The 20,865-nt window shown below is 40.4% G+C and overlaps 1 protein-coding gene across 1 annotated transcript in view; it reads right to left on the reverse strand.

Moving 5' to 3' along the window:
* The window catches only part of nrxn3a (neurexin 3a), a gene marked incomplete at both ends in the record, with an annotated part of 134,836 nt that overhangs the window by 12,201 nt on the left and 101,770 nt on the right, over positions 1 to 20,865 (reverse strand). Inside the window, 11 exons of the mRNA XM_079174961.1 lie at positions 198 to 288; positions 2,576 to 2,883; positions 3,735 to 3,824; positions 5,706 to 5,877; positions 7,103 to 7,284; positions 11,385 to 11,504; positions 15,279 to 15,452; positions 16,178 to 16,368; positions 17,214 to 17,474; positions 18,127 to 18,247; positions 18,547 to 18,666. Of these exons, the coding sequence (XP_079031087.1) occupies positions 198 to 288; positions 2,576 to 2,883; positions 3,735 to 3,824; positions 5,706 to 5,877; positions 7,103 to 7,284; positions 11,385 to 11,504; positions 15,279 to 15,452; positions 16,178 to 16,368; positions 17,214 to 17,474; positions 18,127 to 18,247; positions 18,547 to 18,666 (1,830 nt within the window). The remainder of the gene's footprint in view (positions 1 to 197; positions 289 to 2,575; positions 2,884 to 3,734; positions 3,825 to 5,705; positions 5,878 to 7,102; positions 7,285 to 11,384; positions 11,505 to 15,278; positions 15,453 to 16,177; positions 16,369 to 17,213; positions 17,475 to 18,126; positions 18,248 to 18,546; positions 18,667 to 20,865) is intronic.

Genomic DNA, 20,865 nt, shown 5'->3' on the forward strand with positions numbered 1-20,865 from the left:
ATTTGAACTTTGCATTTCATAACTCAGCTCTCCTTGTATTGGGTAATGTGTAGTGCAGCTATGTGTACTGTTACTACATTGGCTGTTTCATGAAGTTACACTTTGTTTAACCATGGGGGTATGATGCTTTGAGGATACTGTGATCCTCGGGTGCAGATGAGTGAAAGCACATAAAAAGCAAGCAAATGCAAACTAACCTAGCCCACCTGCATGGCTAGTTTCACACTCCTCCAGATCTTCGTCATCACTCGAACACTCTGCAGATGACACAATTTCATCTCCCGGATGCTTCATGGGCAGAATGTGGTCGTCAGAGGTCACAGCCCCAGCAGAGATACGCAAAACACAAAGAGCCAGCAGCGAATAACAAAGAAGACACAAAAAGACAAAGAAAGTATACGGAAAGAGTTAGAAGGTGAGCAAGGAAGTTCATTTTAACCTTGGAAAAAAGATCTTAACTCATCTGTGTCTCGCAGTCTCCCTCTTGTTATGTTTGCAGAGTTATCAAAGTGTTGATCACATGACAATAGGCGGTCATATATTGGTGGAGATGGTAGAATGACTCTGGTTTGGACTAGTCTATGACAATGGATCTGATGTTCAAAAACAGATGAGGTCTGTTTGCGGTGTTCAATCAATACATTTTTTTTCCTGCCAACTTTATTTGGTTAGTACATAACAGTCCTGATTGCTTTCTGATTTGTTTTACATGTAACACAATATTTGCACACTTTGCTCTATTATATCATTTAATATTATTAAATATAATTACATAATTTCATATAATTTAATTATAATTAAATATTATGAAATTATTATTAACAATCATATTAACAATCATGCCGGGAGCAGGGGGCGCTGTCACTCTACGAATGGAGAGAGGGCGCAGCGACCACTGAGCGAGGGCAGCCGTAAAGCTGACAACGCCGGAGCCGCGAGCCACTTTCTCTACTACAGCCTGTTGCTGATTAACACTGTGGAGGAAATACGCACAGAGAGGGGCCAGCCAGCCAGCCCACTCACTGAGAAGTGTACAAATATTTTCAGTTCATGTGGCGGGACGAAATAGACTTCAGCGGGCCGGCTGCAAAGGATTTCACTTACACAATAATGGGAAATTGTCAGGAACTCAACATACGCAGAGGTCAAAACGCAGGAAATCTTGCGTCTTATGTTACTATGAAATCAAACGGTCTTACATTGGCAAATACCCCATAAAACTCTATGTTAACTGGGACATGAAATCTCACATTTTTCACAATAACATCAACAGGTTCCGAAGAGTTTTTTTTTCTCTGATAATAATAATATTTGGGCACTGAAGTTTGTTGACTGGGAAGCAGGGAAAAGTTTGACTGTTAGTCCTTGTTAGGAAATCTCGTGAGAGGTGACAACGAAGTGAGAGTTGGGGAGAGGAATATTCGCTGAATATTTGGCTGATTTAGGCAAAAAGTGACCCCTCCCGAGATATGTAACTTTGTGTTTGACAGTAATACCTTCAATTAATGATGTTCGACCTCTTCATTCAGAATCTTGTGTAGGATTCTCGCTGTTTCACTGCTACAGTCATATATTTCATTTGTAACTGAGCTATTGGTATGTCTTAGTGGGTTACACTGTGGTCTTAGCAACTCACATAAACACAGTTGTCCGTGAAAGACTGTGGTTGAAAGCTTGAGAATAAGCTAGGAATTGGACATTGAGTTAAGATTGTTCTTTCAACAAACCTGATAAGTAAAATGTAATGCATGACAAAAAAATTTAAACAATAGCAATTGTACCAACGCATGCATTTTCTAAAGCCTCCACTTGGTCTGCCAGTGGAAAGCTTTTAATGTGAAACAGCAGCAGTTCATTTTGTATGTGCAAATAACAACTCCAGTACAGCTGCAGTGAGTAAAGAGTAATTAGTCTGATATCGACAAGTTCCATATGTGAGCCCTGTCTCTGTCACTCCTGAGACCATAGGATCCACATGATATTAACAGGTATATAATGAAATAACGAATGTCATTTCACTGTGTGTCCCGGGCCCAAAACCAACTTTCCATTCTCACGGAATTCAGCACAGTTAGAAGGGAGACGCCAACAACAGGACTTACAGAATTAGATGGGTTCACCAGATGTGGAGACCATTTACAAAACAAAAGAAGTTGGGACGTGTGGGGATGCAATGTTACGCACTAACCAAAGGCCTATTCTCACAGGCACTGATCCACTCCTCGGGTAGGCTGCATGCACGGATGATATAGCCACTGATTGGTTGATTGGTTAAATTCTTCAATCAACGTTAAGCAGGCCAGTTTAAAATTCCCACTGCCGTAATAGATTGCATATTAGATTTGTAGCACTGAAAAGAATAAACTCTAATCACATGCGTCTGTCGGGTTACTGATGATCAAGTGAATCGAGTTAATATGTATTACATGTAGTACGTACATCAGTATCCTTTAGTTGAATTCTTCCTCAGCTTTCGGGTTGCATTTATTATTTGACGCAGTTATTCCTTTAGTGGATAATATGAGTTTGTCATCTGTTCCTCATATGTATAGTTATTATAGAAGTCTATCCGTACCTGTACAGTTGAGGAGGATCTGTGTTTCCGTGTGGTAGTGGTGGACATCATGGTAGTCGTCTCAATGAAGGTAGTGGACATCTCTGAAGACATGGCTGTGGTCCTGGCTGAGCCTGCTACACTGGGTACATCACCTACCAACCTCACACTCCCATTAATCTTGATGTTGGGGTTCCCCCCAGCAGCCATGTTCAACACTTTGAGGCCATTGTAATAAAGGCCAGACAGTTGACCCTGAAAGGGCCGGCCTTGATCACTACCGCCAATTGCGACCGTTGCTTGAGTGTTGAAAATTGTTAGCTGCCGTCCTAGAAGAGACATCCAGATGTAAGACATTTTCAACAGAGAAAAACACATTCTAATATTTCAGCAGCACTATTCATTTACAAAAAGACTAAGAGCATTATTTGTGTGGCTGCGGAACGACGAGAGAAAGCAGTACTTCAAAGTATGGTATTTTCACATGAAACTGAGAATTGTCTATTTCTAGTGCAATAATCACTCTGCTGACAATTTGGCGATTGTATTCCCAGGAGCAAACTCAATACTCAATACTGTAAACAGGGATATCTGCAACCTCACTGCTTGATGCCACTGAATCCCACACGCTGGTCCTTTTAGATGCTCACAGACTATGCGCTGGTTGTTGCACTTGCACAATAACAACAGGACCCTCGGAGTCTACAGCCATGCTAGTGGCTACACACATTTCATAATACTGAGAGATTTATTCTAAACTCATTACTATAATTAATTCATTTGTATTACATATTTCATTATTTGACTAGTTATTGGTTATTTAGTTCCTTAGGCAGTTATGTATTTATCACTTTTAGCCCACAGCAGGTTCCATATGTAGATGCATGCGTGTGGTTACATTTATGTTCATGCTTGTGACACTGTTTAATGGTACTGTTAGAAATGGAAAGCAAGTCTGACAACTTCAAAGGAAGGTTGGTATGAATATCTTATGACCGGCATTAATGTGGTATCATCAGGGTCGTATCATAGAACAAACTCAAATCTAAAGTTTAATAAGGCTGACATAGAGTAAATGAGCATTCATTTATTCTTCTCATTATAGTGCAGATACGGGTTTTCACATCATATCAGTATAGTGAACACACATAAGCATAGAAACACTTTGGTTTGAAATTACCTTTCTCTTGCAGCCACTCTTCTACTGGTCTGGCGTATTTGAAAGGAATTTTCTTATTGGCCATTTGATAGCGTTCAATGTCACTGTTCCCTTTAAAGTTTAAAAGACATTTATAAAGACTTTTATTGATCATCACCATCATGTCACCGTGAGCAAATATCACTTTCCCTCTCACATTTACAATATGTTTAAATGATTTTTATCTGACGATTACATTTTTATACTAAAGTGTTTTTTTGTCACAGCATAACTAATTTCTCCCTATTTGTTAACAAAAAAGATACAAAATAATAGAACAATAACCATATTATTATTCAATACATGAAGCAGACAAAATGTCAATATTTCAGCATTCCAAACATAACAACAAATAGCTTTGCATCACGTCATGGCTTCAGCCTTCTCACTCATTTCATTCAGACCCTTGGTTGACACAGCAACAAAGAGTTCAACTTGACAACTATTTGACTTTTCCACTTTCACTGCAATGCAACACGATACTTGATTTAGGATTTGGCAGTGTGTGTGTTCAGTCTCACGTTCTAAATGTTGTCATATATTGACATATTGTACTTCCTTTTTTAGCTTAAATATGCTCTTTACTAGTTAGAAATCTATATATCCTTTATCCTTTATGTGTGAAAGATCGAGACACAAATTATTAGATGTTTTGCATAAAGTCTTAGTAATAGCACATTTACATAGTGTAGGATACTATAGGTGCATTTTTTTCCCCTTATATTTCATTTATCGGCCCAAAAAGTGTTCCAGCTACGACTACTATGATACAATGAAACTCGTGGAAACTGTTGTAGCTCCGGAACAGCTCACGATGAGAAGTGCATGAAGCTTGAACAAGAGGATACGACATGAGCGTGGGGTCCACTTGAGGGTTTTTGGCTGGGACGACTGCAGTGTCTTTACCAAAGTGGCAGTATGATGGAAATATGACTCATTAAACCGTCTACATAGGATTTGATCTCAAAGTCTCAGTGAGCAGCTTATCTGTCTCCTCCGACTTCCAAACATCCACATACAGCACTGAGCAGCAACCCCACAAAGGTTTAATATGACTTCAAGATGTGTCCAATAGTAGGATTTGTTTTTGTCCTGTTCTGTGCAGGGTGTTGCAGCCAACCCCCCCCCCCCCCCACACACACACACACATGTGGTCTATATGCTGTGTCTATATGTGGAATGTTGCTCGCCCTCTTCCCTGCAGTTGTCTTTTCTTATCTATATGTATATCCTCATTTTATGTTCTCTCACATTTCTCCTTCTTCCTCCCTTTCACTCTGCAAAAACAAATTAGCTACAGACCCAATTTATATCCATTTTCTTCTCTAACTGTCTTTAACGTCACTTCCAAATTATTGTCCCATAATTACTTATGTCAAGCCGAAAAGGAAGGCTGGGTCCGAGTTACTTCACCCACAAAATGTATATATTGCAGTTCCTGCTGGAGACCAACAGAGGTCCACAGAGTTCAGAGGTTACCTAACAACTCTTCAAACAGTTACAAATCTGAGTGGAATAGCTTAGAAAAAGAGGAGAACCAAAAAAAGAAAAGAAGTGGAAGCCTGTGAAGGAACATTGGAACATGGACAGGTTTTTTGTGGTGTTTTTCAACCTCAATTGTATACTGCAACGACAGATATACATACATCATGTGCCAACTCATTTAAAGCACTGTTTAAAAGCTTAGAAGCACTAGGCACATACTAAGTGAGAACATAAGCAGTTGAACAGAGAATGTAATAATGTTGCTCTTCTGTTTGAAGCAGATGCAACCCATTGACCTTCTCAACTGTTTCGAGACTTGATCCCATTGTCTTATCATATACCCTATTGACGCTAATTGTTCTATTTCTAGCAGTAGCTTTTCATTGTTAACTAATAGTGTCAGATTTGTTGTACATGTACAGTAAAGATACAGTAAAGATAAAGATGATTGATTGATTAGTTTTGTACCTGTTGGGAAGTGCTCATTGATCGACCAGTTATCCACCTGCAGTGTAGCATTGCCACCATTCCTGGTGAAGCGAACAACATGATACTTCCCATCATTCACTGGGGTGCTGCTCTCCTGAACACCGATATCCACTGTGCCAATGTTGAATGTCACTCCAATTTTGCCTTGTTGCTGAAATGAGAAAACACGGCTAGTCATCCATACCACTCGAGGTGGTGCTGCACGGTAATGTGGTGGCTAGCACTGTCGCCTCACAGCAGGAGGGCCCGGGATTCGATTCCCAGGTTCAATGGCCCGTCTGTGTGATAGTCTCCAGCCCCCCATCCCCCAGCAACCCTGACCAGGATATGCGGTTCAAAATAATGGATGGATCTTACATTTGAACTTGTCAGCCAAACACACCTGGCTATCAATGTATGTGTTTACTTGTGGAAATCTGTTGTTTTTATATCACATTATATCATGTTAGATCACAGTAATGGCATTAAAAGATGAGTTTGGGGCGGCTCGTCTGCTGCTGAGCTGGACTGTAATGCAACTGTGAGGTATATTGATAAAAAGGTATTTGTAAAATGTAATAAAAAAAGCAGGATGTTCATAACTGCATGAGCTGTTTGGTGAGTCCCTTTAAGAAATGTAATTTATTTATTTCATTTTTTATTTAAATCTGCTTCTAACCTGTGATGCTAGTTCTGTGTGTGTTTGAGTTGTTTTCTGCTGTTATACTGTCATCTCTGCCTTGTTTATATTATTTGCTTCATTTTTTACCAAGTGCCTTTGAGTACCTTTTTAAAGTGCTATAAAAATAAAATGTATTATTATTATTATTATTATTCCTTAGTGAAGTTTATGAAGAATGAAGAACACAGACATCAGTCAGCGTCAGTGAGTGATTCCTCGCGTCCTCTGCTGAGTCTCTGGTCCCGCTGGTAGAGGGAGGAGAGCTGCTTTGTCTCAGTCAGCAGAGAAGTTTACAAGAACCAGCTAAGATACACAGTGAGACTACAGACAGACGGCTTTTGCTTTAGTTTGTTTGTAACAATGTGCTATCAGTTAGCTAGTGTTCTGTGTTTGTGTAAACATGGTGTTGGTGGATGAGAGACTGAGGACAGAGCAGAGGGAACAGTGTCTCCAGCACAGCCTCTGAGAGTTTTTTTTGTCTTTTTTCATGTACTTCTCTTTTGCCACTTTGTTCTTCTCTAACTACTTCTCTCTGCTCCATCCTTTCAGTCCATTCATTCATCCTTTTCAGCCTAACATTTTATCACCGCGTCAACTGATGCCCACAGCAGTGGCACACAGTAAAGTGTGCAGTAGTTCGAAAAATAAACAAAGGAAAGCTGACACTACCAAACTTAAAATGAGACAAGTAGTGTGTGTGTGTGTGGGATCTTACAATGTGCAGCATTAGATAGTCCCCCAGACCAGGTGCACTTTCAATCCTGACCAGGATGCCATCTTTCAGGGAGGTGCTGAAGCCGACGGTCAGCCTGTCCGTCCTGGTGCTCGGCCTCTCATTAGCCGGCCACTTGAATGTAATGAGGCCTCCTCCTTTGCCAAAGATGTACGTCGTCCCAGCTGAACAGAGCAGAAGGAGTCAAATGAATAAACAGCTGAACTACTGTCATGAACTGACATCATGTAGTGGTACGGTGCTGCAACAGGTACATAAAGTAAGTTAATGCAAGAATAGCAGATATCATAACACTAATGAGATATGGAATATTATTATAATAATACAAATTGTACTATGTTGGTCTAGTCTATTCCACACATCTATTGGTCTGACGGTCCTCTGTTGCTCTTCCTGAGGTTTCTTCCATTATTTCCCCATTAAAAGGTTTTTTTGCTGAGTTTTTCCTTTTCTGAATTTTGGGTCTAAGAATAGTGTGTTAGTTAGTTGTTGATTAAAGCCTTACCTCCATCATCTTAAGTAAAAGAAAAAAGTGATTTAAACGATGCACGCACACTGTTGAATGCATAGAATGCATAAAAGCTTTGACATTAGTGTACCGTTTTGAATCCATTGAGCGTCAACGATTAGAAAGGGACACAAATCATCCCTACCTATTCAAGACAAGGACCCCAGATACGGTCAGTGAAACAGGTGCACACTGTGATATGACAATTCAATTATAGAAAATATATACAATATAAAATGAGTTTCTTCTATTCTGTTTTTATTCTAATTTTCAACTTAATTAAAAAGTAATAAGCTGTCTTAGAAATGACAGTAGTTCAATTTAGGTGACTGTATTTGTCAGAGGCCGTGTGTAAAAATGTGTATTCTCATTCAAATAAAAGGGACGTATTGTACCAGATTTAGTTATAGCATATTTACATCTACAGTCCCTGGGCAAGTAGAATAAATCAGTTTTCATTGCCTTCATGTTTGTCTTTCCATAAACAAACAGTCTTTTATTTTTAGATTTTACAGACAGAGAGAGACCAGGCTGAGAAAAAAGCACATTAAAGACTCTGTGGAGCAGAATTCACATTTTGAGATTATATTATCTGTTTTTGGCTGAGAACGTTGTTGTCCTTGGTTATATCTACATAGGTGACACATAATCAGAGGATGTCTGCTCTATAAAAACAGACCTGATCTAAGTCCCTGAGGTGGCTGTTGATACTAAACAACAGTTCCATTAAAGCAAAATGAAGCTCCACAAACATGGTGACCTTTATTTATGCAAGGCGTAACAAAAAGGTGCAAAGCTTACACGAACAGCAACCAAGCCAGATGGGCAAGTGAAGGTCAACGAACACATTATCACCTTATCAACAGTATATCAATACTGCTCATTCCACTCTTGCATTACACAGGTACAAACCACATCCCATCAGCCTCTCCAACCTCACCTATCTGCGCCTCCCAGGGAAGGAATACAATAATTAGGTTTATTCCCCTTTTCAAACTGCTGCTATCCTGCCACTCAGAGATGCATTCCATCATAAAGAGCAGGAGTGGATGGAGAGCTGGGACAGAATTTAAGTTGGGGCTGCTGTGTATATATAGAAACACGCATGCTTTATGGCATGCACTTGGTGCTGATGGAAGGGTAGGGGAGGTTGGGGGATCGATGGGAATGATCCAGCACACAGCAGAACAAATATAAAGACGAGTGAAGGTAAAGAAATAGACTCCCGTCACCCCCCCGATGGCTCTGATTGCCTGCTAGCCTGCTCGCTTGTGACCAGATGGCCTTGTGAATACCTGTATGATCCCCCACTAGACCTGGCACCTGTCTCTGTCACACACTCACCAGCTTATTCCAAATATTCATACCTGGATTGAATTCCGGAAAAGGTCACATTTGATAACAATCACTAATACACGTCTCTCACTCGTTTCCTCGGTTTCGTTGTTGTCTGTTCTCACTCGTAGGTCTGCTGGTGGCTGAAGTCTCTATTGTACTGGAGAGCAATTCATGTTTTGTTCCTTTTATAGTTTATCTGCAGACTTCACAATAGTTGTACAGACCAAAATAAACATTATTAAGGACAGGAAAGTCCTCCGTTTTGTGACCGTCCTCCTCAAAGCCGCTAACCGTGACTTCAGACGGCCGTTCCGTAAGGCTGATAACGCCGCTCGCTACAATAGGCGCTGCTTCCTCCACAAAAATGATGAATTTAACAGGACAACAGCTGCTAGTAAAGACAACACGGTCAGCAACGCCTGTAATCAGCTCTCCGTGTTAAATGAACTTGGTAGTCAAACGATAATCAATGTTGTTGTTTATGATTTTCCGGGAAAGGGTCATGTGATAGGGGCGTGACGAATCAGGGAAGGACAAGTCGTCACTGCTAAGAACCAATCAAATAGCGAACGCGAGTGTGGGCGTCATCATTTCCAAACTTAGCGGTTTTCGAGACGTCCACACGAAGAGGCAACCCCGGAGTTTTCAAACCTATCCGTCCCTGGGAGCGTTTTCAAACTCCTCCGTTTTCGGTGCTCGAAAACTCCGGCGTAGCGTGAACACTCAGTGTAAACGTAGCAAAACATATGCGTTTTCAAATGGAAGCGTAGTCGTGTGGATATGGCATAAGTCTGTATAGGCAGGATGGATAGTTGGGTCAAACCAAACACAGGACTCAAAAGACCGTTTTTCGTGTTCTGTGGAAAACAAATCTCAACTCTGAGTTATTTAACTTCCATAACATGCTTAATTTATGTCACCTATGTAATAACTACACAACTTAAGTGACATACTTATTTTAACCCAATTTATGATCTTTTCCTAAACCTAATCGAGTTTTGTTGACTAAAGCTAACCAAACTACGACTGTGTCACCACGTTACCCACGTGTTTAATACTGTGACCGTGTGAGGTTGATCTTTTGCCATCGGTAGGAGCCCTAATTTAAGAAACGCTCCCGTGGGCCGTATTAATTCAAGTTTATTCCATTTTGTTCATAAAGCCCAATTTCACAAATTACAAATCTGCCTTAGAGGGCTTTACAATCCATAAACTTTCATCGTTATGCAGATAATATCCAATTATATCTTTTAATAATAAAGCCAGACGAAACCAACCTCAGCTAAAGTCCAACCATGCCTGAAGGATGTAAAAACCCAGATGACCTGCAAGTTCCTGGTGTTATACTGAGACAAAACTGTTATTCTACTAACGAAATCAATTGTCTAACGATAGAGTTATTCTATATGGCATTGCCCTGGCATCCAGCACCAACATAAAGGATCTCAGAGTTATCTTTGATCAGGATTTGTCACTGTGGGGTCGCTTCGCGGTAGGCACGTCCTGATTAGCTGGCTATGATTATGCACATTTTTAGTGGGGGGCGAATGGGTGCTTGTGATTTGATGAGAGTATTAATCAAAGAGTCCAGTAGAAGGTGGAGCCTGTTAGAAAAGTAATTATCCCTTGCCATTGTACTCGTTGGTACTCTCTAAGGCCTTAAAACTTCCAAGCACTGTAACCACCGAGTAAACTCTCAGACATGTGCACCAGCCATCACTTACCTCTCACAAGGCACATACAATCAAAATCACATCAAGAATTGTCATCAACATTTTGCATGTTGGGTCTTTGGAGGAACTTGTTGATTATTGTGGTTATAAATATTCACAGGTCACTGCAGATATCTTGAATTTCAACTGCACATAAAGCTGTAGGTGCACAGCTGTAGGAGCAGGCTACAGAAGAGAATGAGCCAAAAGTTGCAGCCTCATATAATGCAAAGTGAATTTTTGTCATGCTGAATTAATGTGGGGCTGCATGTGGGCGAGCCCTGTCGCCTCACAGCAAGGAGGGTTCGATCCCCGTTTGCATGTTCTCCCCTGTGTCAGCGTGGGTTCTTCCTCCCACAGTCCAAAAACATGCAGCTTAAGTTGATTGATGACTCTAAATTGTTGGTGAGTGTTGTCTGTCTCTATGTGTCAGCTCTGTGATTGGCTGGCGACCTGATCCCCGCGACCCTGAATAAGATAAGCGGCTAGCATAATGGATGGATGAATTCATGCGAGTGAACCAGTGACTCTAACCTAAACTTCTGTATATTCATGAATCGCATGTTACCTTATCTTTATTATCACTTTCATCATCATTCTAAGCACTCACTGATGGAGCAAACAAGGTGTTTAGTTGGTGGGATTTTGTCCACTCTCTGTCGTACATGTGTGACATTAGATATTTAATAGTGACATCAGTACTCACGATCATTACACTGTGTGCCAGTGTAGGAGGTCATGGAGCAGTCACAGGTGTAGTTCTCCCACTGCTGGATACAAATACCCATGTTGGCACAGGAGTCCTCCTGACAGGTGGTGCTGGGACCTGTAGAAATTCAGCAATCCCCGGAACCACAGACACACACATACACAGAGAGAGAGAGAGAGAGAGAGAGACAGAGACAGAGAGAGAGAGCTTGGTGTAATACATAACCATAATCCGTACATGAGTGAAGTGAACCCAGAGCTACTTTAAAGGGACACTATTTTGGTTTAGAGCTCTGATAGCATGTATTTCAACCACACTCAGCCCCTCCTGACTGATTATCTAAAAGACTTCATAATACAATTTTGGTTTTCATCCACATGGATGAATGTGTTAAGAGCCACAGCTTGTTTGTTCTCACTCATGGCTGCTGGTGTCTAATCCGCCTGTTAAACCACTACAGTGCAAGAGAAGTGCATCTAAGTGGCAGCATTCAGACTTCTGCATAGGTCTTAACACAACATGTGTCTATTCAGTGTGGCATACTAAAATGTTATGGACCAAATTCGACGTCTCCCTCGTCCTCTATTGGGCGCTCCCCTCACCCTGATTGTCCTGAAGCCACATGACCATATATCTAACCCATCTATGTGTGTGTGGGGGACTGGCTCTTCCAAATATGGAATTATGTCACAGAGCATTTGAAATGAATAAGCTGGTATGGCACTATAGGCAAATTATGAATGGGTAAAAATGGAGGGGATGGTTGCAGCACTATCTCGGGTTATGGATTTGTTATCACATAAACACACACCAAAACAGAACAAAGAAATCTAACTCTACAAGACTCTCAGTGGGCATGGGCAAGGGCACACACTATTCTGGGGATTTCTCAACACAAACTAAATTGTAAATATATATTATTTTACACCCCTGAAACTTTTAAAAATGGGCTTAATGCAGGATAGCTAGAAGGGTTTACCAGAATCTCCACAATTATGTCTACTCTGAGAGAAATCGCTTGTGCCACGTTGCAAATGGTGTTAAGTGTATTCTTTGTATTACTGTCTGTGAATCCTGATTTGTGTGTCTATGTATAATGTAAAGATGTTGGGATGTTCTAAATGTATGTTCCATATATGTCCCCACAGTGTTACATGTAAGGAGAAAATAGTGTTGGAACCATTCTTTCCCCCCAAACACCCAGACTGTTTTCCAGTCCAGAAAAGCGTCACTGACCATCAATCAGCAGGGCTATTAGCTGTTAGTCCTTTTGTCTTTGGACCCTTGCAGTCTACTCGGGGGTTAGATTGAAGAGGGTTAAACTGTAATTTGTCAGCACATATGTTCAGCTGATATTCTGTGATCCAGTTCCAATAGTGCTAACTCTGGTTGAACCATTGTAGACTTTTGTTCTATGTGTACAAAACAAACCCTTCACATAAAAAAAAGTAAAGACTATGTTCTACAAACTAAAAGCATGAAAGACGATTACATATATAGAGTAGTATTCTTAGACATCTGACTGTAACAATGGCAGTGTAAATGAGGGGTTGTCTTTTATATTTTCAAATTGATTTCTGCTCCATACCTACCCTGTTTGAATGCTATTAGTGTTTCATGATGACCCTGACCCCATATGAGCCAATACGAGTTGTATCTCTGCAGATTCTTTCCTTCTCTATGCACTTTGGAAGTAGGTGTAGTTGTGTTGAACATCTCTAGTCTGCCTCTAATATTGTGGTGTGAACTTTCTAAATATATCTGCTTTAATTCAGGTCCATAAATGGTCACAGCAGACCACTGGTCAGTGTGCATCAACTCATGTAACTCAGGTCAATGTGTTCAGTTGAGACTTACCTGGTAAACTGATGCAAGCTTCTCTGTTAAAGAGGATGTTCAGGACCAAGTGAATTGCTGATGAGTTGGAGGAGAACTTTGGGATTTACGGGGACAAAGCAGGAAAATCCTGCAGCTGATCCGCTGATCGGGTTCAGGATTTAATGTATGATGTAACCACAGTGAAAAGCTCATTCATGTTACTGCTGGTACTGTTCGAGATAAATGTTTGCCAGAGTGCAGTACCACCATCTAGTGACATTCTATATATATATATAAAGCTGACTCAACTATCATTACTGGTCATCATTTGATCAGGGCTCACTGGCTAAAGAAACACAAATCCATTAATGCGATGAAAGCTTGTAATGGAAAGCAGGCCGTGCATGGCAGTAGAGTCACATGACCAATCAGCTCATCATGATACAGAAGCAAAAAAAAAGAAGAAAGAACAGAAATCACACAAGCACAAAAAAATGAGACAGAATGCCATGGAGAAGACCAACATTGTGATTGATGACATTTTATTTTGAAAAATAAATTTGTCAACCATTACTTTCTTGCAGTGCATACAGTACAGTAAAAAGCATTGTTTTCTAAAACCCCATTCAGATTGTCACAGCGAGGAGGACATACAGTACATCATGTTATTGTCTGTTTTGATTTAAATGAAACATAAACGATCACATGTATTTGTCTAACATGGAGCTCTGCAAATTAATGTGAACAAAAAAAAACATAGAGTACAACATAGATGTCCAACTGAATGATATGGCAAGAGTAAACATCTGTACAGAAAATGATTTCCATGCAACAGGTTGTGGACGCCCAGAACCTCAAGAGCATGACCAAAACAACTACAAAAGAATGACGACTAGCACAGGAAGATGGAAACATTTTGTCCACAGTGACATCTACTTGCTCCTGCAAAATGTTTCAACAGCCCCTTTTGATGAAGCTACAATATGCATGAACTATTGGAAATCAACACAAAACAAATTAAACCATTAGGCAACCTTTGCTTTGTGAAAAAGGGACATGGACTGAGTCTGGGTGTGGCCTGCTGAAGATTTCCAAAGCTGCTGCTCTAAATGTGCACATCCATATTCATCGACTTTTTATGAGGCAACCATTTTTTGGTATTTACATTGTTAGTTTGTTCTACTTCCCTGTAATTTACCATTTGCTAAAGCCCCTACCCCAAACAGTGAGGCCAAAAGTTAAGGCTTTAGTTCAGACGTTTCCGTCTTGTGTCTGACAGAAAAGTTACGCTTCTAACTATAAAGCAATGAGTCTGTGTGTATTCAATGTGTTTGGAAAATGACATGATGACCTATTTGTTTTTTTTTTACTTTTGTAACTTTTTTAACTTCCTCTGCATGTCTCTAGAACCGTTCATCAATGGTTCTTTGTTTGAGGAATTACATCAGTACCATATCATATATGCAGTGTTGGAATGCAAAGCTTGACAAGCAGAGCAACAATACCTAAGGGGGACGAGGCTTAGTGGAGGGTCAATTAGATATGCAATAGAATTTTTAGAAAGTATTTTCTTCATTTCGGAGAAATGACATTGTTTTTTATTTTGCACTGAATGTGAATGTATCTCTCTACAATCAAATGAATACGGCCTTAATAAGGACCTCTGTATTACCTTCTCTTTACGATGATATTGCATAAGACTCACAAAATTCCAAACAAAAATGAAACCTTACAAAAGCAAAAGAGATAAAAATGGAGCTTCTGGCAGTATTGTATGTTACTGCACTGGCAAAAACTGCTCTGACAGTGATCGCAATGACACGGTCAGGGGGCGACCAATGTGGCCGATAACAGGTGGCAGTGTCGTGGGATTGTTTGATGTTTGGCCTGACTAGCACTGGGTAAGTGAGGCTACAAGTACAGTTATTAGAATGGAGGGGATTCCGTGTGAATGCAGGGCTGTTGAGCTACTGTTTGCATTGAGCAGGAAGAAAGGGCTGCTGGAGCTGGAGTTGGAGTTGAACTTTGTGTTGTAGAAGTCTAATTCAGGCTCAGATTTGAGGGACGGTGTACCTTCGCATCCACGCTCTATCTGCCCGCTGCGAAACAAGGCGTCATTGAGGAGATCCGGCAGGCGACCGTTAAGGTCCACCGATGCCAAACAGCCCTGGTATCCTTCTCTGGAAGCCACCAGTTTAGGCAGGCTGCCATACATGCCTGGACCCAGTCCTGCGATGAACAGATCCCCTGTGGTGTAGACAAGATAGGGACACTGTAGGAGGATTTGATCTCATATGTCTATGTTATAAATCATATTTCTTTTTTTTACAGATATGTGCCATCTTCATTTGTCAGGGTAGAGTATACTTTTACCAAATATATAGTAAATGTACAAAGTTATAATACATAACTGCAAAGCACAACATTTCTTCGGGTGTCATGGGGTTGGAGGTTACACTGTAAAATGCAGCAGAATGTAATCATGTGACAGTTTGGCAATCCAACTGCCCAAAGCCAGTGTTAAATTGCTACCAGTTTCTAATTAGTCAGAACCAAAACACATAAGCTTCTAGGCAGCCTGTCCATGGCTATTCACTTTAGAAATCAACACAGCATCAGAGCTTGTTTTTCTTCCTTCCTAATTGATCCAATTTGCTGCTGGCTATTTTTCGGGCTCCACCTGATGCATAGAATGAGCTCTCAATACCACTTACCATACCTTATGTCCAACATTTTGAACTATTCCTTTAATAGTATGACAGAAAAACATTTTCCGTGGTAAATAATATTGTAAGAAAGATGACCTTTACCTTGTTGAAACACAAAAGAATTGGGGAAAAAAATGATGCGGGTCGCATGTTCCCATTATAATGCACAGTGACAGTTTTTTCGTAGTTCAACACATACATCTTCTTGTGGACACACAAGAAGATGTACACATGTAACATGTGTCAGTCATGTCATTTGCATACCTTTCAGGTCCAGATTCTTGGCCCCATTGATACTCTGACTAGTGGCTGAAGCATCGACTTTCAGTGTGTGGGTGTTGCTGTTGTCTCGGGTGATGGCCACATTGTGCCACTGGTTGTCATTCAATGCCCTGTCACTTTTGCCCTTAATGAGGTTGGGCCCATTTCCAAGGTCAAAAACATAGTGGATGTATCTGCAAGAGGAAAGTTATGAGAGTTACAAATCGCTTCAGAAATCTTCAGCCTTCTGTGTAATTGTTACAGGTACACTAATTAGAGGGATGGTGGTTCTATCCCCAGCTCCTCCATTCTGCATGTTGAAATATCTTTGGGCAAAACACTGAACCCACAGATTGCTCCCAAAGGCTGTGCTTTCATTGTGAGTGTCTGTGAATGAGCATAGACCTCAACAATGAGGTTCCTGAAGTAAAAAGTTAGTTATTACACCATGTGTGTGTGTGTGTGTGTGTGTGTGTGTCTACAAGACCTAGTAATAGAGAAACTCAAAATAACTTCAGTCTGCAGTAACTGCTATGAGCCACTTGAAGGCAGCAGAAAGAATCCCCTTTCATGTTAGCATATGGTTGCTTGTTCACACATCCAGCTGTTACAGAGCAACATGGTCATTCATTTGGTGTTTGTGTCCAGCTGATGAATATATGTCCATTATTCACGCTGGTGTAAGCTCTGCTTTTGGTTGCTAACTGTGTCTGTCAACTGTTGACTTACTGCTGAGTAAGTAGTGTAAAGTAGGTTTTTAGAGTTGTTTCATCGATGCAATGAGAGACCTGTGAAGTAGCAGACGCTCAAACACTGAGATCAAAGCTCTGTAAAGCTGCGAGTAGCTGCAGATTCAGCTGAGAATTCTCTGTAACTTCATCGCCATGAGCGACTTCTTTACATTGTCATTTCACACATTGTTATTACGAAAGTAGTTATGATAGCAGCTTTAAGTTGGTAATCAAATAAGGCTACTCCTAATCCGGCAAGGCTCCAACGTGTAAAAGGTTAACAAGCGTCCTTTCAAAAGAAGACTTACCCTTTTACCAGTTCTACAGCGATAAAATCGTTGCCGTCTCCAGAGTTGAAGATTATGAAGCCGTCTGGGGAGGTGGTCTTGAACTGGAAGAAGAGGTGCATGGATGTGTAGGCCTGTAGGGTGGCCAGGCTCAGATAGCTGCTCTTGGATTTGAAGGTCACAGGGTCGGCGATGATAGAACGAATCCCAAAGCGTGCATTGAGCTCGCAATAATCAATGTCACCATTCTTGCACAGGTCGATGTAGAGCATGCCGTTAAATCTGAGGAAAGGACAGGAACAGGCACTTGACATGGTTGACTTCAAAATAAGGTTCTTCTTGTCCTTCAAAGCCTGGTTAACAAATGTTGGTCAAGGACAATTGAAAGTAAAGAAAACAAAGTTTGGGGTATGAGAGACCCGTAGCTAAATAAAGCTTTCTTGAAAAAACTAAAGCAATTGACTGTTTTAGCCATTTGGGGTCAGCAGAACTCCACAACAAGCTGGCAAACATACTGCCTGACAAATGTTATACCTTACAAAGTAATACAGCATATTTAAATATACAGATTAAACAGAGCGACTTTGGCATTGATTTTGTCTTATTATAACCCTCGGACAAACGTAAGTCTCACATTAACTTGGCAATTTGATTTGGACTCTCTCTTTAGTTACTCAATGTTCTTCACCAGCTGCTCTCTAAATGTTCCTTATGTGGGAGAATGCTGAGACTGGAGCAAACAGTAAAAGCACAATAATGACCTAAAAGAGGCTGAATTATTCTGTAGAGCTACATCATTTGGGTGGCAACTCTCTGTGGAATTGATACCTTGTCATTTGATTTGTTGCTACTATGAAAACAATTATTAGTAAAACGTTAAATATATACTAGCTTACATTTAAAAAGTAAAGTAAAAAGTAGGTTATCGGAGTACCTAAGGCTCTGCAGATGACCAATGAAGCTGGATGGGATGCTGGAAACAAATCGACGCTCTGTCATGGTGCCTGTTTCGATGTTGTGGAACTCCAGGCGAGTGTGGTCGCCCACCATTTGGCCTGAAGACGGGGAGGGTGGAGGGGATGGGTTGAAAAGAAAGACAAAAACGAAAAGAAAAGAGAACACTGTCTGACACTAACACAAAAGGGCTGATTTAAGGAGAAAATTACATTAACAGTATTAGATGGATGCAAAGTGCCATCAAAGATTACATATCTACACGCTTTCTTTGTAGCAGGATTACATACTGATTTTCTCAGTCTCTATGGCAACACACCTCAGCATGATGTAATACCACTGACAAGGCAACACTAAGAGCATTCCTTCAAGCATGAACCGAGTTGATGCAGGTAAGTACCTTCTGCTACATCATCGTCAACAGTTAGCTTGTAGGTTTTGCCGCGACGCACCACTCGCACTGTATGCCATTCATTATCATTGAGCTTTTGCCCGGCATACAGGTTCTCCGGTCCCTTGCCTGAGAACAATGGTCAATCACAAAGTTAAAGACATCCTGAGGCTCAAACCAAACCGTTGTTTTCCCAACTGTCAGCCTTGAATCATTGGCAGAATTCTACAAGCAGCTTAGCTTAGCTTGAAAATGGCTTTAAATATAGGTCAAAGTAGTTATTATGCTTTAGGGAAACAAAGGTTTGGTTTAGTCAGTGAAATACACAGAGAAAAAACACACAAAATACTTGACATTTATAATTCTTATTCGAATACACCTGACCACTATACTGCAGAAAAGAAAAGAGGCTTGACTCTCATATAGAAAGGGCAAATACAGTAGGACAAATTGCTTTTACTCATCATAGGCTTTCAGAAATACTTTCCTTTCACTTATTCCCTTCCTTGCGTCCTTTCATTTCTCTCTTCATTGCTTTATCTGACCAAGAACTCCAAACCAAAACCACCAAAGTAACCTCAGCCACATCAGTCACCAGTCCAATATAAAATGTCATTCTTGCCTATTTGTTACTTATCTAATCTTTTTGATCCATGACTTGATGAAATACATCTATTACTCTCAGTTAATGTGGATGCTAGTGTATACGATGCCAATACTCAAAGGGATGCTTAGAACTCTTAGGTGAGATACCAACAAGTCCTCCAAACTAAACGACAAAATATGTAGTTTCACCTGTAAAAGCAAATCAATGTCAATATCCGCAAGCACACCTGAGATCCACGTGCGTGAAACTCAAACAGCGTCTCCCCTTGCGTGACTTCTATCACTGCTCTTTTGCTGGCAAAACATTCACCTGCTCGCTCGCGACTGTTTTTTCTTTTTGACAGTAAGTGGGCGGACCCAATCACCATTGTATCACTAAATTTAATTGGTTACAATCCTCGTCTTTGGATTGGCCGGAGATCACTCCCGACCATAGACTGTAGGTAAGAAGTGGACGTAGTCATCGTGACGTCACCCATTGGTTTGTGTTATGAAGCCTCCAGTTTGACGATTTCGCCGACGCCATCTTGAATTCCGGCCATCGCCATGTTGTTTTTTCTCACCACTGTCGCTCCAGTGGTTGCTTATGAGTGGAATGTCGGGTCTCTGTAAATGAGCACGGTCTATACTTGCTCTATATGAAAAGTATCTCAAGACAACTTTTGTTATGATCTGATGCTATATAAAGAAATTGAATCAAATTGAAATAACCTAATCTTAATTTACCCCCAAATTTAAACCTACAAGAGATGTCATGCCTAATTCTAACTTCAATCAGAGATGATTTTTGTGATCATATATTTACGGAGATACACCTCAGTTGTTGCTCCTCGTACTGCTGGAAACAGCTGCAACAGTGACAGACATTAAGACTAGATTTTCAAATGACTTTTACCTTAATTCTCAAACTGACCATCTTAATGTTATACTGGAAAAAAAAGATGAAGGCCTGCACCAAGGATAACCCAAAGAGCAAAGATCCACTCAGATCATACTGTAACTTGACTCACTCTCACTCACATTCACACACATAACTCAACTCATACACTCACTCATCGACTGTAAACCGAAGACCTAATAATAAGGTCAAATCTCAATGGCCTCATTATGAGTAAAAGCAATCTGTATCATAATTATAAAGAACTTTACGTTGTAAAAGCAGCAGACACACTTGCAAAGAGGATCACCATTCCTAAACTTTGATTAGGTAGAATGTAACCTGACATATTAATACATTGGATTGAACCACATTTTCCAAATAATACAAAACTTTCCTGCATGTTCTGCGTAATTTGGGAATTCAGTTTTGTTATTCAGTTAATAATCTTTAGCAACTGTTTAATAAGTATAGTAATATGTGGTTTCTCTCTGTTGGGACTATGAGGACTACTAAGTTTTACAGCTGGAATAAAAATATATTTGATCAATTACACACACAAACTGTGCACTGGACTCCATGTACAGTATGCTAATTGAATTAAAGAAAAACATTCCCCTAAGCCATGTTAATACTGTAAGTTGCCTTTTCTTCTGAATGTGTCAGCTGTCGAAATAACTGCACTTACATTGACTAGGTTTACATGCACCAAATATTTTTGCCCTTATTGTGAAAAAGACAATATGTATTTCATTTATGTTCTCGTTTACATGCAGCCGTTCATATTCCCATTAACGTAAAACGACCCCACGACGCATCCTCATCACCACGGGCAGGGAATCCCG

Source organism: Pholis gunnellus (assembly GCF_910591455.1).
Source record: "Pholis gunnellus genome assembly, chromosome: 15".
Lineage (NCBI taxonomy): Eukaryota > Metazoa > Chordata > Actinopteri > Perciformes > Pholidae > Pholis > Pholis gunnellus.